Raw genomic sequence first — 17462 nt, forward strand, 5'->3', positions numbered from 1 at the left:
ATTGCAACATCAGATAGTTTGAAAAGATAGGCTACACTACCGTTCCCTCTTCATGTGCTTGTTTGCAGTGCAAATAAGGGCTATAAGTGCTCTTTAAGTAGAAACTCATCATATGTGCCTGAGTATTAGAATATAAATATTAGCAAATTGTCAAGTTACACAGAGAATTCATGCAGTTGACGAATTGTTCTGTGAATTTCGTACATATCACAATAACACATTCAACGGGAGTATAGTTGCTCGTGGGAACACGTTGCAGAACATGCATTGTAGTCTGTTGTAAGCGCACTCGCTATAAAGGCTCATGTCTCGCCATTTTAATGTCCGATGGACAATCGGGAACCGCGGTGACTTCATTGTAATTGTTGTCTTTACCGAGCGAGGTAGCGCAGTGGTTAGACACTGGACTCGCTTTCGGGAGGACGACGGTTCAATCCCGCGTCCGGCCATCCTGATTTAGGTTTCCCGTGATTTCCCTAAATCGCTCCAGGCAAATGCCGGGATGGTTCCTTTCAAAGGGCACGGCCGGCTTCCTTTCCCATCCTTCCCTAATCTGATGAGACCGATGACCTCGCTGTCTGGTTTCCTTCCCCAAAACAACCCAACCCCAAACCAACCCAACCCCAACCCAACCCCAACCCAACCCAATTGTTGTCTTTGAACACAAGTTTCATTTCTGTTGTTCTGAATGTGTCTTTCTGTTACCTTCTGCTCGTACACCGTAGTAATTCTTTGTATGTATTGTCAGACCTTTCATCGAGCTGTATTACTTAACAGTGACACATCACGTAACAGCTAGGCATATCAGTGTATTACCACGATATCGATCCTATAGTCTTCTCACAGCCACGATTCGCCTACCACAACTGCCACAAAAAAGAAATATCCAATACCCTGAGGACTAGAGGAGTCAACTACAGCAGTTTGCCTACCCATCTGCTCAGAAATCATTTGTTTAATTTTCCATATTGAGATTGCGACAGTAACTCGCAAAGAGATGCTAATCTTATTAGCTTCGCCTAAAGGCAATACAACACACACAGAGTGTATGCAAGCTGATGATGACTGACATTCCTCAACGAACTACCATAGAGTAGCAATAATCCAGAAATGTGCGATGGTTTCTTCTTTTCAGATGTCTCTTTCTGCTACAAATATTTCGCTGTGACTGTTCCAAATTATTGTGCATTAATTTTATTTGTTTCAGAGGAGCTGGATGTATAATTGGATGTATTTAATATTTTAAGTGTTATTGTGGTTGTGCGGCATGTTATTTGCAAATGCTTATTATTCCAGAAGATATGGTTTGTGTGCAATGTTTGTGGCGCAATTGAGGGTTGAGTGAGGCCACATAAATAAAATCGTAAAAATTATATCACTTTGTAGATGTAAGAAAAGCATTTATTGTAAGAAGAAAATGGTACTTCTTTTCTACATTGGAACATACAATCTTTAATCGCCGTCTTCACAGAGAGAGACATTACAAGTCTAAACCACAATATAGACGGCATTAAAGGAGTACAGGTACACTTCACACCTTGACGCCCTTAGCCCTCAAGGCTTCTGCGTGCTTGGCGCGGTATTCTCCGGTAGGGTCGTACTTTGCCTGGAGCTTCGGCACGTACTCCGGTTTGCTGTTGCTGATGTACACCATGAACTTCGTCATAGCCGTTTTCTGAGGTTCGGCACAGTCCGTGCAGTCATTTTTAATTGTCTCCTCAACCAATCCTGCGTCAAAAGATGAGATTCACATAGCCACTTTAATAATATTCTAATATTACCAAGCACAAGCATAAGTGAAATGACAGTTTGATGAAATGACAAACATCTCTGCCCCATACACATTAACTTTTATGCTTTCCTTCTTGGGAAATAAAGCACGAACATGTTACCTCTTAAGTATTCAACAGACAGTGAAAATGATATTAACAGTATTATACATCGAAATTGTTTGAAGCCAGGTACCTAAATTTACATTTGCGTTCAATGCTCTCCAAACATTTTCTATCAATAGTGAATCATTAACAACCACTGTGCAGTCAGAACACATACATACTTACAAGTACCACCTTCCGCAGCCCTAACTCGACATACATACAGAAGTGAAATAGTTTTTATCGATTTCCCAGCACAATGCACTAACTTATTTAGATTTAATAAGCACATTACAGTCACATCTTGTTAGTTTCTTGTAATTTCTTCGGTTCCGTGACGAGGAGTTACGAATAACGTTTGGTGGATTGGTTCAAATGGCTCTGAGCATTATGGGACTCAACTGCTGAGGTCATTAGTCCCCTAGAACTTAGAACTAGTTAAACCTAACTAACCTAAGGACATCACAAACATCCATGCCCGAGGCAGGATTCGAACCTGCGACCGTAGCGGTCTTGCGGTTCCAGGCTGCAGCGCCTTTAACCGCACGACCACTTCGGCCGGCCGTTTGGTGGACGATCAATAAGTGGATATCTTATGAAGTTGCTAAATAAAGAGTAATTTTAGAAATTACATCAGCAAAAGTAAGTGTCGTATTAAAAACATCCCATATATATTAACAGCAGTTGAAAATGGATGTAGATCGCTAGATCGCAATAGCTGTTCGGAGAGTAACAAGCCAAGCACAGGAGAGACTAGCGCGGAGAGGCACTTCGAATCAGTCTTTGGACTGAAGATCACGACTAAAACACATGTTATTTACCAAGGACTCCGCATAGCAAACTGTGACTGTTTTCTTTTTATTTTTCGTGATATAACTGTGTAAATATTGCGTTTATGGCAAATAAGGAACACACAAAATAGCAATACGTCCATTTACATGAAGCATGTTGTGTGTATTGTATCTGAAGTAGTAACTGCCAATGATGCCTCAACACAATTAGCACTGAAATCCGTAAGTGGGCATGATTGAGTTTGTTGAGAGTGATTCACCTTCTAATAATGCCATGCTCAGAAATTACTGGTACTGCATTTAAACTGAACTTAATTGTTATTCTTCAAGGAAATAGTGAATTGCTAAGTGCACTTCAGTACGTTGGATGGAGGTATTACGTATAAACATTTGTAAATGTCACTTGCATTATCAACTATCTACATCGGAAAAGTTTCTTGTACGAAACATAAAAATTAGATTTGACGTCCACAGTATGTTTCAGGGAGAATAGCAACTATATGACAAAAAAAAAAAGAGGAGAGTGGGAGGCACTGCACAACGGCACTGCATAATCAACAGATTGGCGATTATGTTTTAAGCCTGTAGCTGTATAGTTAAGGATTACCAGACGTGAAAAATCAGGATGAAATTAGCTTACACATTATATATCTTTCCGTGAAGAACAGCAATTGAATGTAGAACAGGGATGTTATTGTTTCGTTCATTCATTACAGAAAAATTCTTTTAGATACCCTACTAACTTATTATCCTCAAGGATAGCTCCACTATCCCTATAAGTGGTGCAAAACATCTTGTTAGGAATTTCTGCAACTGCATCTCATTGGCAAATCTGCAACCATTCTGCTCGTCTAGTAACCTTAACTGCTCTTCCTGCATGCAGGTGCTCTCACTTTTTAGTAAGTTTGATAACCCCTTATGCTATCTGTAAATGTGTTTCGTGTCATTCGACTTCCAGGTAGAGCATACAGAGATGTGTACGTGCTAGGTGTAAATCGCCGGCTATTGAAGAAGAAGTTTGAACATGAACATAATGTTGCAGTACGACTCAGAAGATTTTACATTCAAGGAAGTAACATGTCTCATTATGTAAAATATTCTTTGTTTTCGAGTCGCCTTATTTCGAACAAAATTCTCGAGCTTACCGACAGCTGTCCTCACATGTAGGTCTTCGGAGTGAACACTACAGGGATGCGTTGAAATATAGCTTCTAGTACGATAGTGGCAAGGAAGGACACTACTCAGATCTTTCTCACGACAAGAGTCCGATGACAAAGTACCTCCTGAACCAGTTCCAGCCTACCACGTTGCTATCAGGGACGTGAGTCACAAACTGGTGATTTCACCGACTATTTTCTTGTAGCAAAAGAGATTCTCCAGTTTTGTAACTGTTTTCAAGCCTGTTGGTTGAGAGCTGAACTATGTAAACGTTTGGAACATTACCATAAGTCCAGCATCTTGTAATTAGGATTTACCTCTAGATAGTCCTTCCAACAATCTGTTCAGGAACAACACCTTCACGCCTAATATTTCGACATGGTTGTACTCGTCTGTCATTAAGTGAGCACGATTTGGTTTACGAAACAACACAATGGATGATTATTGAGGAACTCATATAAATAAGTAAAATGGCATCAACTAACACTTGAAAGGTGGCTACACTGAGCCACTGCGCCAGAGATTGCGCCAAAGAGTATTATTAAGCCGCCTCCACAGTGCTTGTCGAGAGCTCGTAGTAGTCAGTGCCTGTTAAGAACTCGTAGAAGTCAGTGCTTGGAGAGAGCTCGTAGTAGTGAGTGCCCGTCGAGGTCTCGTGGTAGTCTGTGCTGAGATGTTGTAGCAGAGAGTGTTTGTTGAGATGTGCTATTAGGCAGTGCTTGCTGAGATGTGATATTGGAGAGTTCTGGTTGAGATATAATGTAAGGATTAGAAAGATTTTCATCAATGTAAATGAGGTAATTAACTCAGTTTGTTTTTATTTTAGTGTCCTAAATAATGCGTCATTACAGGTTCAGTCAACAAAGCATCTGGCGTGGGTTCTTGTATTAGAGTGTAATTCTGCTTTCCTTACGCAATTATCGTATTTCTAATTTTCTTTTATCACGTCAGTAAAATTGGTATTTAAAAATTCTTGTCTTGTTGAAGAAGAACCGTGCCAGATGTCCGTTGAATCATACTTCCACATACAGAACAGTTATACTTATGCTTTGGTTTCGCAGGTTTCATAGTTGCTGGGGACTTAATTAATTAATTGTGTTAACGAAAAATTTCATTTCATTCTTGTTGTTGTTCTTTGCAGTCAGATAGCGTAATAATACTAGTCAGGGCCAACCGATTACGAGACACAGCGTAATCGGACATACAGCTACGAAAAATAAAAAGTATTTTCAGTCTTATTTAATTAAGCCCCCATGCACACTCTGTTGCCTTCTGGAGCTCTGGAAGGAAAACACTTAGCCTGAAGTGAGCCATCGTTGTTGATTCATACAGAGGCTCCTCCCTCTAAAGAGTAAATTATGTGCAAGCACAAAGCAAACTCCATAACTTCGAGAAACATTATTGTGGTGCTGATTGCAATGTGTTCCTGATTCTAGAAAGGGCCACCACAGTGCACACTATTGAAAGAATGGGAAAATGGTTTGTCTTATCTGTGAGATTAATAGAAAAGTACTATTTGTATTCAAAATCTCGTTGTACACGAAGTCGTTCGAGACGAGGCACCAGTCAAACTGGAAAAGGACAGCAAACAAAATCTATCGTTCCGCTTATAAGGAACCATCCCATTATTAACTATAATCGATTTAAGTAAATCACAGAAAGACTTAATCTGGATGGCCAAATGGGCTTTTGAATTCCGCTCTTTCCCCATGTCAGTCAGTTCCCTTAAAAGGTACACAAGGTGTATCCTGTTGCAGCGTTCTGTACGAAACTCCATCATAATGCTTGAGAACCATTTACCACAATTATCCATGCGATAGTTGTTTCCAATTAACATTTGGTTGAAGATTTTGAATAAAACAATTTCAAGTTACCTTCCCCCACAAGTAGAACCGTTCACTGTCGCAAACTTGAGGGTTAGAAATGATTTGAAAGCGTTATTTGCATCGACCGAGGACCTCCAGCGGACTCTGATACAAAAATTTGCACACATGAGGGCCACTCTAACACTCATCGGGAATTAAGTGAACCTTTCACTCTCATATTTTTCAATTTCTGCAGTTGTAGGAGACTTACTTTCTGTATTCGTGATAAAATTACGAGAAAAAGAGACTCACAATGTCAAGGCGGAAATAAATTCTTACGAGCTATAGCCTGTATCATATTGTAAAAAATACCAACATTTCACTGGATCGTACACTATGCTTCAAACAACACCTTCTTAACTTAGCTCAAAAGCTGAGGACTCGAAACAACATCATCCATAAGCTATGCGGAACTACCTGGGGATCTTCAGCAACCACCCTGCGAACTTCAGCTCTGGGCTTGGTATACTCAAGTGCTGAGTATTGTGCACCTGTTTGGATGAATAGTCATCATACAAGACTTGTTGATACCCAGCTGAATACGACAATGCGCATAATATCTGGCACAATCAGATCTACTCCAGTTTATTGGCTTCCACTGTTAACCGGTATAATGCCTCCTGATCTAAGCAGATGTACTGCCCTTATGAGAGAATTCCATAAGATCTCCAGGAATCCTAACCTACCCGTGCATAGCGACGTGCCACTTTTAAATCGCAAGAGACTAAAATCACGTCATCCAACTCTGTGCGATGCTGCTGCCATGGTTGCTAAGAATTTCAAACCTCTTGAAGAATGGAAAGGTCGGTGGGAAGCAGTGACAGATGTGCACCTGCATAACATCTTCTCAGGTGCTAAACTTCCAAGTGGATTCGACTTACCACGCAAGACGTGGTCTACTCTCAACAGAATCCGTACCAGCCATGGGCGATGCAGGGATGCTCTCTTTAAGTGGAAGAAGCTGCCTGATCCAGCTTGTGACTGCAGGGCTCCATACCAGACTGTTCACCACATTGTCAGTGAATGCAGGATTCGAGCCTATCACGGCGCCAAAGAGGACTTCCTGCTAGCAACTCCAGATGCAGTGCGCTGGATTGAAGGACGGGATATTCAGTTGTAAAGACAAACTTAAGTTTCTTGTGTGTCAATTTGTACATATGTATATGTAATTTCATGATATGTCTGTATTAGCCATACGCTAAATAAAAACCAACATTTCAGCCTCTACAGTCGAAAAGAATTATATGGAATCTCACTCTGGCCACAAAAGCCTACGAAAATACGAAAAAGTGTGTTCAGCAGCCTGAAACGAAAGAATATCAAATAAAAGAAGGGTAAAAGAACTGACGCACAGAATTACAGACCAAAATCCCTCACTGCTTTAATACAGAATCCTTGAACATATTCTCAGTTCTAATACAATTCTTGAGAACGAGAAGCTTATTTCCACGAATCAGCATGGTTTTAGAAAGAATCTCTCGTGTGAAACTCAGCCTCGCCTTTTCTCATTTGATATACTCCGAGCTATGGAAGATTCTGGATTTCCGAAAGACATTTCACATATTATCCCACTGCAGACTGTTAAGGTAAGATCATATGGAATCGGTTGCCAGATATCTGAGTAGCTCTAAGGCTCTTAAGGGATAGAACCTAGCATGTTGTCCTCGACGGTCACTATTCATCAGAGACGAGGATAGCCCAGCAAGGTATACTAGGACCGCTACTATTTTCTAAATACGTAAGTGATACGGCGATCTGCAGTTGTTTGCTCATCGTGTTGTGGTGTATTGTAAGGTGTCGAAGTTGAGTGACTGTGGGATACAAGATGACTTAGACAAAATTTCTAGTTGGTGAGTTGAATGGCAGCTCTATACGTAGTAAAATGTGAGTTAAAGCGGATAAGTAGGAAAGGCAAACCCACAATGTAGGAATGTAGCGTTAGTAGTGTCCTGCTTGACTCATTCACATTTTTTAAACATGTGGGCTTAACGATGCAAAACGATATGAAACGGAACGAGCATGTGACGGAGTCTTATCTGTGAAGAAGACTGCAAATTGGACGCTAGTGCGACCTATTCTTGAGTAGTATTCGCATGTTTGTGATCTGTACCAGGTCGGATTAAAGGAAGATATCGAAGCAATTCAAAGGCGGGCTGCTAGATTTGTTACCAGTGGGTTGGAACAACACTTAAGTGTTATGTAGATACTTTGGCAACTCAAATAGAAATGCCTGGAAAGAAGACAACGTTCTCTTCGAGGGACACTATTGAGAAAATTTAGAGAAGTGGTATTTAAGGCTGACTGTAGAGCGCCTCTTCTGCCACCAACATAAATTTCGCTTAGAGACCACGAAGATAAGATACCAGGAATTGGTACTGATACAAGGCTTATAGACAGTCGTTTTACCCTCGTTTTCTTTGCGAGTGTAACAGGAAAGGAAATAATTAGTAGTGGCACATGATACCCTCCGCCCTGCATCATACGGTGAATTGCGATGTATGTATGCAGATGTAGATGTAGAAAAAGATGGGCGTATAACGACCATTACTCACAATACCAAGGTGGAAGCAGAGAAAGATACATTAGTGTTATGAGGTGTATAAGGCAGGGTTCCATCCTATCCCTAATGAAGCTTATATTTTATGTTGTTGCAGGAATTAAACAAGTGAAATCATGTTTCAGATAAGGAATGAAATCCCATAGAGCAAGAAGCAAAGAGTTGGAGAAGACGTAGCCCTCACGTCATAAATAAACAGAAATGCAGAAGAACTGTTAACTGGAATGTATAGAACATTGGTAATGTAAAAACTATATCATGGTTAAAGTGAGGAAGAGTATTCGGACGAAAAATATGGAGGAATCAGAGTTTAATTTGAGAAAGATATCGCAGAATAACACTGTGTAACAAAACGCAGCATGATAACAAGGTGTGAACAAATCAAAGAAAAAGGAGAAGTCAGATGCTTCAGCGATGACTCGTTTTTTGATATAAAACTGCTCCTAAAGCTAGATATTGTGTTTTTTTTTACGAAAACTATCGTAAAAGTGCAGGAGCACAGTACTGTATGGTAGTCAAGAAAAATGGGAAATATGGAAAAAAGTGCTGGAAGAATTTTTAAATTGACACTATAAAAGAGCGTTGCAAGTTAAGTAATAAAAAGCAAGACGATGTATTAGAAATAATTGTACAGGAAGTAAACCTAGTGCGAATCGTTATCGTAGGTAGGCAGATTATGGTGCCAACCAGGATGGGTTGATTAGGCGTCCAGATGGTGACAGGTGTAGGGAAGAGTGGTGTACCGTGCCACACTTTCCAGACTTTCTCCTCTAGCCAGCCCTGAAACAGGAGTTTAATATATTTTCTTATTCTATTCTGAAATGATGGAATTCGTTTTATGTGTGATACAGTCTATTTCTGAGATCACAAAAATTACTCTGGAAAAGTAAGTTTTTTCCAAATATAAAAACATGTTCCAAGAACTAGTACAAAATATTCTATTGTAATTTAAAAGTGTTACAATCGATAACACGTTGTTTATACAGTATTTGATTGTCTGTGTGTTAGGTTATTACTCTAGTACACAATAACCAGTTAATGAAATCGAAATAAAGCAAAATATAGTCATAAACTGATTACAAGTCAAAAAATTTTCGAAATAGAAGCTTTCGGCAAGCCACACAGATTTTGATTTTCAAGATAGCGAAAATTGCTAAGACTGTAAAGAAACTCAGTTCATTTGCAAATGTGACATATTTCGTGGTAGACGAGCTCGTTCTATTTTAGGTACAAGATGGTGCACGACGTACGAAGTGTGGCTTAACCGACCAGACGTAATATAACTAGATTAAAAAATATACAGAACATGACTCACCATAAATCTGTGTAGCTGAAGAATTAAAAATATCCTCCAAATAGCTATAATATATTATACAGCACTTAAACATGTACAACTCGTAATAGTTACAAGTACTCCACAAAACATAGACTCATGTCTCAAAACAAAAGAACAGTAGGAAATACAGGAAATTTCATGTGTGCCTAAATACACTGCCCTCCAGGTGCAACACTGTCTCCTGCTCCTAGCTCCTAAACCAATATTAGGATATGAAAATGTTGAGTAAAGTACAACAAAAATATTGGTCCATGAAAGGAAGAGGTCAAACACGATGTCAGATCTGTTTAAGGACGACTCAGTAATAAATGCAAAATATGGGTACAACCTCTCTCCATCTATAGAGGAACAATACCGGTGGCATCAGGTGACAAAGAAAACCGTGAAGTCAGAGACTGGTCTTTCGCAAACGACAGTCACCAGTAGTAATCAAGACATTGAAGATCAAGCTGGCAGGGTACCTCCATGGTACACAATATCTGTGGACAAATCTCTATAAAAACACCGACGACTGCTTAATGTCCGTAAAGCAACAAACAGGGCTACAGATGCAGGTATACTGAATGAAACGCGTTTGGCTGTCAAAATGACAATGCGTGAGATCTTCAGTGACTACAATAGAAGAAACCGAATGAAATTTTGGCCTTATGTAATGTCCAGGCTATTAGTGCCCGGACCAATAAAGCGAAAATGAGGGTAACATAGGTCTTGTAGAAAGGATGAACTTTGTTTTCAAATCATCATATACAAAGAAAGACACATTACTACTGCACCACTTTAATTCTAACTCCACTGCAAGGATAGCTGATGTAGGTGTCAATATAAGTGGCGCTAAGGAACAACTGAAAACGCTAAAATTAAACAAGAAACGAGGGCTTAATGGACTACCAGTCAGATTGTATACAGAATTTGTTCCTGAGTAAGCTCCTAGATTAACTATAAAATACAGTATATCTCTAAAACCAGAATCTGTGACTACTTATTGGAAGACAGCACAAGTCATAAGCGTCTATCAGAAGGGTAGCAGAGGTGATATACATAATTACTGCCTAGTCAAATTAAGGTCCATCTTTTGTACAATCCTAGAACATACTAGGTCTTGAAACATAATAAAGTATCTCGAAAAGAATGATCTCCTCCATGTCAACTATCATGGAGTACTAAAATGTCAGCCGTACGGCGCCCAACTCGTGCTTTTATCATGTGTTATGCCGAAAGCCATTTATAAAGGGCCGAGTGGATGCAGCAAGAGGTTTGACTTTTCAAAATCATTTGAGTCGGCACATTTATTAAGAAAAATACCATCATATGGCGTAACAAAGAGAACTGTAATTGAATTAAGGTTTTCTTGGTAGGTAAGACATAGCATGTCTTGAATGGAGAGTTAACGACGGAGGTAGAAGTGTGCCCAGGAAGTGTACATTGACACTTGTTATGCAGGCTGTATATTAATGATCAGGCAGGCAATATTAATAACTTATTCATGCATATGATACAGTTACCTACATTGAAGTACTGTCTGCAGAAATATCCAATCAGATCTTCATAAGATTTCAAAGCGGTGCGTAGATTTGCATTTGCTTTAAACGTAGAGAAATGTAAAATTGCACACTTCACAAAACTTGGCAAACTTGCATTCTATGTATACATCATGAATGAGTTACGTTTGTTATCAGCCATCTCATACAAGTAGCTGGATGTAACATTTTTTGTGGATGTATTGTAGATGTATCACATGATTTCAGTCATAGGTAAGGCGGTTATCACATTTCTGATCATTGGTATGATAGTCGAAAATGCTTACAACTACCTGTACGTTGCATTTTGCAGTAATGCTCATGCACGTTATAATTTACACATGCTGTTGGGGCGATCTACTGTTGTAATTTATAATACTAGAAACGAAGATCTCTTCAGGTGAAATAGTTTATTTAATGACCAGTCTTACAGTAACTAGCTGTCAGAGTCTCAGATCTCTCCGAAACGTAATTATACATTCATCTCGTCCATATCCTGAGAAAATGCTCCAACTATAATAACACAGCTACACATTGGTCTGTCAAATTAATAAAACTTGCGTTATTAAATACCTATAGCACCAATAAGGTGAATATGAGCAAAAATCAGTGCATCAGTAAACTTGATGAGTCTTCCTGAGCTGCCATCAAAGCATCATCGTTACTGATGTATCTGTTTTTTGTATTGTACTCTTTGTTGGTGTTATGGATACTTTTCTTTTGCAAGTTTTGTATATTTGACAAAATACTGTGGAACTGTATTATTATATTTAGAGCATGTTCCCAGTACATCGAAGAGACTGATATGTTATTATATTACCGGGAGACCTAATTATCTGAGAATGACAGGTAGTTACTATCGAAACTGAAATAAACTACTTCACAAACAGCATTTTGGCTTCTAATATTATAAACTACAATTACGGGTATCAAGGAATACGAAACGTACTTGAAGAGCACTAATGTTCACAGGTATGCTTGATTCATGGGAGATACTTCAATTATCCCGCGAATATCTACTTACACAGTTTAAACGCGACTCGAACAGGATGAAGCGGTACCATGCCGAGTGGCCTTTTCCAAGCACTTCACAGTGGCGTCGAGAGTATGTATTTGTAGATGTAGATGTATGCAGGGTGTCCCAAGAGGAATGGTCAGTAATTAGTAATATGAAAGGAACGATATTTACGATAATTCAGAGCAAAAAAATCCAGTAAGCATGCACACCTAGAGAAGTATGAGCGCATACCTCATCTGCAATACTCTCTCTACTGCAAACTGCATTCCATGTTTCGAGAGCTGGTAGCATGGAACAAAATAAGAAAGCAATGCCTTGTAAACATGGGCTGTCGGAGTACTTACCTTGAGAGCAGTTGTTCATCTTTGCTACTGTGAAGAACAGGTGTTCACAACTTTTAAGGTAAGCATTACAGAGTCCATGCTTACCGGCAATTTTTTCTCGTTTTGATCCATAAAACCTCTCTTGCAGCAGAATCTTCACTTATCAAAGTTAAAGAAGTGTTCACAGCTCTTGAGATATATATTTTAGAGACCATGTTTACCAGACATTATTTGCTTCGAATGAGCGTTACAGTCATATTTCTATATAGTGCCACGATTCCTCCCGTGTGTAGATCTAAGTCCGCTTCAGAGAATGCTCTGGCTCACAGCGCTATCTGCTCTGCAGTTAGCACGACTCCTACCAGCGTTTAATTGGTTAAAAAATTTATTGCTTCGCACTTACGTCTCACAATTTTTCCGTCGGCGGTACAAGAGTTGTCCGAGTCGTCGAGGAGGCACTTCATAAGCTCTTCCAGCTTGGCGGAGTCGGCCAGCAGCGCGTCCATATCGACGCTGCCCAGCTGCGACAGTGGCGTCTGGGTAGCCACCAGCGCCAGGAAGGCGAGCACGACCAAGAGAGTCAGGCGGGACATGGCGTGATGGAGGCTTCGTTGGGTCTGCACTGCCCGTGGCTGGCTCCAGCTCTTATACTCGCACGCACCCAACTGCCTTGTTTAGTAAACGTGACACAGCAACTGCTGATCGACTTGCAGCCGACTGTTGCTATTTATTTTCATCGCATCCCAGTCCACGTTAATCACCTGTAGGTCTTTTGCAAAGTACAGGCCAAGGAGCATTCGCTCTCACTGTAAACAAAAGTTAGTAGTGAAGTTTTTCTCTGTGAGATGAGTCACCCGTCATCTGTCTTCTCTGTACTGAAGCCCGATGTCCGAGAAAATTTCTGAGGAAGTGGACTTAATTTTATTTTGTTTATTTATTTACTTCGTGCATCAATCTTCTGACTGCGGTCCGGCATGAATTCCTCTCCAGCCCACTCTTTTCATTCCAGAATAGCAATTACAACCAACGTCCTCAGTCGTTTGCTGGATACATTTCTATCGCTGTCCTCTACAGTTTTTATCCTCTATAGCTCCATCTACTACCATGGAGATTATTGATTAATATCTTAGTATATGTCCTATCAACCTGTCAATTCTTCTTGTCAGTATTTTATATGTTCCTTTCCCTGCAGTGCGATGTCTTTTCATGTGTATCAACTGCTTTCCTTGCCTGCATGCTGACATGTTCTGGCAGCCAGTTGCTATAGCATCTTTCACATCATTCTCCACCAGCCCTGTATATTGATAACCTCACTCCATTTATGCCATCTCCATGGAAGCCAATGCCGTCACATAACTTCGTCTTTGCTATGATTACGCTTTGTAAGTTTTCTTCAGTTGCCCATAGACGGTTATCTGCCTATAGACAGCCAATCTGAATTCGCTATTCTCCTGCATCTACTTAAATGTAATTTGACAAACTGCTTGATATAGCAGATATTTTTGTAATGTTGTTTAACGTATGACAAGATCTTTTCGGGTTATCAGCCGCGTCAAGGCGTCGTTCTGTGGCAACGTTTTGACAAGTTTCCTACTCGTCATCGTCAGGCGAAATGACAGGTTCATGTCCAGTTCGTATCTCTATAGCCACTGGACTGCAAGCTACCCTGCCTTGTCTGGAACAGTTTGACCAATCGACACGCGTCCGGATCGGGAGGGCAGGGGTGGGGGGAGGATCACCTACGGTGAATGCCTATTACAACGGCTGCATTCACCCGCTTTCACGTAAGAGTGTTGAAGAAGTATTCGTGCTAGCTCTACATCTCATGTGTAGCTCAGCTGGAAGTTCCTTCCCCAGTTTACAGGATCATCGTGGACCTACATCTCCAACGCACAATACCTCTAATATGTTCAAAATGGCACGTATGAATTTCTTTGAGGCAGTGGTCTGCTTTCGGAGATCTGTCCATTTGGCTTAGGCGAAAGTTTCTCTTACGTTCTGAGTGGCGCTTCGAAATACACCGCTGTATCTGGCCGATATTTTGCTTGCCACATTCGCCACTGATTCTGTAGAATCCCAGTCTCTGCAGTGCTGGCTGTCTATCATTCAGCAGACTTAGTGTTTATTTTAGCCAATAAGCAGAAAATACTTTTAATGTTGTTTTTCTCCAATAGCCTGGCAATCTTGGCAGTGGGTGTACCAGCACATGGAAGGAACGCCAGACGACTTAAGCCCTCTTACGGATTGTATTCTTTCTTCTTCTTGCCCGGCTGGAGAGCCTGTTTTATCAGTGTCTCCTAGTAGCCGTTCTTACTAAATGTTTCTCTCAGATGCTGCAATTCGATGAGTACACTCTCCTCGCATATATGTCGTGCTATATGCACCAGGCCTATGAGCGCAGGTTACCGCTGCGCTGCAGGCTGACAGCTGTTGACGTTTAGGTACATGTCCGCGTGTGTGTTTTTCTGACAGACAGAATGTCTCAGCGTGCCGTCAGCTTCTTTGTTATTAGGATAACGAGGAAACGCACGTATCGCTTTCTTCTACCTCCTTCGTGAACTTTCATTGTCGTCTACGTTATTAAGGTCATCAAAAAATTCCTGTAGGTTTTCTTCACCACGCGGAGACACAACAAACGTGTCGCCCAAGTATCGGTAGAACGTCTTTGGTTCCTGACGCGTGGCTTCGAGAGCTGTTACCTCGAAGTGTCCCATATACAGGTTCCCGGTCCCTGGCGCAGGTGATCCCATACCTACGCCGTCTACCAGTTGGTAGAACTTCCACCACAAAGCAAGCAGATGGTAGTGAGCGCGTTTGCACGTTGTATTCGACGAAATGGCTCTCTAGCGTTGTGAAGGATCCTACCCGTGTAAAAAAGACATGACGTCAGAACTGACCAGGAAATCACTCTTGTCCAGATGTGTCTCCAGAAGCACCTTAACAAACTCAATTGGATTTTTGACATGGTGAGTAAAGTGAGAAACAAGAGGGTTTAGTAGCTGTGGCAGATGTTTACCTGTTCCATACGATGGTGAATTTATCGTGTACATTATTGGACGTAGTGGAAGTCCTTTCTTGTGTATCTTCTGCATAACCAAGGTGGTATTGGTGCTCTTGGGTAGAGCTTTTTGACCATCTCCGTGTGCATTCCTGAGTTGGTGAGGAATGAGGTCTTCTTGCCAGTCTCTGTGGTGCAGGATCCTTTCCTACTGGCTAGTAACCCAGGTCGTGTAATAGCATGTTAATCATCTGCTAGTAGCCAACCGATTTTAGCAGCACCGTCGCATTATCTTTGGCAACTGCTATGACGACTGATCTTCATCTTTTCGGAGGTCGCGTGTCGCCCTGCTTCTTGCCCAGAGATATTGGTTTTTCGGCATTCTTGCTTTGTCAAGAACTCTGCGGGTCTCTATCTCACAACTTTGCCAGTATCATAGCGCACCCCCAAATGGCTTGTTAGATGCTGCCCATGATCTCCAGTCTCGGAAATGAATTTGTACAGATGAAAGACGTAATCATTTTGACAGTACGGATGTTGTCACCTCGCCCATTTCGATCGCACTGGTAATTTTTCTCGAATTCTTAGTGTTGATTTACTCCATGTAAACCCTCGGAAATAGTGGAACTTCTTGCGTAGTTTTAAGGCGTCTTTGCGCTTGAAAACTGAAAGTATTACCATCTAACCACTCTCACTTGCAGGGCGAGAGACTGAATGGGAGTCGCTGGTGGCACGCAAGTAGAGTACGTCCAGTTTTGTCTAGTTCAAGCGTCGTGTGGTTGTGTACTTCGTCGGCACGACCAAATTCGCCAGGATATTGGAGACAAAAAAAAAAAGTTAAAACAAGTTTCGCCCACGGGCTAAAACAAAAAGATACACTTAGCTCAGTGAAAGATAAACTAGGACAGTGAACACCTGGAATCTACAGCATCAGTTGCGAATGCGACAAGCAATATATCGGCCAGACGATACAGCGCAGCTCAGAACATTTGAGAAGTGTTTGCTTCGGGCAAACGGCCAAATCTGCAGTGGCGGGGCCGGCCGGTGTGGCCGAGAGGTTCTAGGCGCTTCAGTCTGGAACCGCGTGACCGCTACGGTCGCAGGTTCGAATCCTGCCTTGGGCAAGGATGTGTGTGATGTCCTTAGGTTCGTTAGGTTTAAGTAGTTCTAAGTTCTAGGGGACTGATGACCACAGATGTTACGTCCCATAGTGCTCAGAGCCATTAGAACCATTTTTGCAGTGGCGGGGTACTGCCTCAGCGAAGGTTATATGTAAGCCGCACTCTTTTCCCGTCATTCAGGGGTAATCTCAATGCAAGAGATTCTCAATAAATAGGCGCTTGGATACGAGTTAATTTCGCTGCGTTTTCAGTGCAATAAATAGCGGGAATTCGCTCTATAAACCATTGTTTTTCATTACAGGGAGAGCTAATATCAATGTCTCTGACTTGTGAGTCTGTGCAGTGGTCGACATTGGTATGGTAGTATCCACACGCGTAAACACATTTAAACGCTAAATTTTATATCTCCATTCCCTGTCTGCTGCCTATCACTTAAATTTTTTTTCGACCTAAAATTTATCAACTGTATCCGAAATAAACTTATCATCATGTTAAAATGGTGGCAAATGAATGAACAGGATGATTCTTGAATTAGTTGTTGGTTGACATACAATAAATTATACATATCCAGCACTGTCTGCCTCTAAGCTACAAACCGCCCTTTCTTTCAAGATTTGTGTTAGTCTTGGTTCTATCTTGATATTTCGCTACAGCGATACAGCGTACCCTCCTAGTTCACTCTAAGCAAAATTAACAGCGATCAGCCAAAACAATCAGCTCAGGGAGGATTTCCCAAAATACAAAGAGAATTACATATTCCGTGTTTTAGACAATGATAGATCTTCAGAATTTCAGTATATCATTTATTACACATACTGTCTCAACTTGTTTTTGCTTTGATTTCCTTAACTACACTCGTACTCGTTCATAAGGCTCTCCGTAGAGGGTCCGACAACTACGTCAC

At 41.0% G+C, this 17462-nt stretch overlaps 1 protein-coding gene across 1 annotated transcript; it reads right to left on the minus strand.

Annotated features, from left to right (window-relative positions):
• Positions 1 to 1383: 1383 nt before the first annotated feature.
• On the minus strand, positions 1384 to 13077 carry LOC124799224 (ejaculatory bulb-specific protein 3-like). The gene is made up of 2 exons (XM_047262759.1): positions 12843 to 13077; positions 1384 to 1728 (listed from the first exon to the last, which is right to left on the minus strand). Exons 1-2 carry the CDS (start codon positions 13030 to 13032, stop codon positions 1532 to 1534), a joined length of 387 nt encoding a protein of 128 aa, XP_047118715.1. The 5' UTR covers positions 13033 to 13077; the 3' UTR covers positions 1384 to 1531.
• Between the last annotated feature and the right edge of the window lie 4385 nt (positions 13078 to 17462).

This window comes from Schistocerca piceifrons, chromosome 5 (genome assembly GCF_021461385.2).
Source record: "Schistocerca piceifrons isolate TAMUIC-IGC-003096 chromosome 5, iqSchPice1.1, whole genome shotgun sequence".
Taxonomy (NCBI): domain Eukaryota; kingdom Metazoa; phylum Arthropoda; class Insecta; order Orthoptera; family Acrididae; genus Schistocerca; species Schistocerca piceifrons.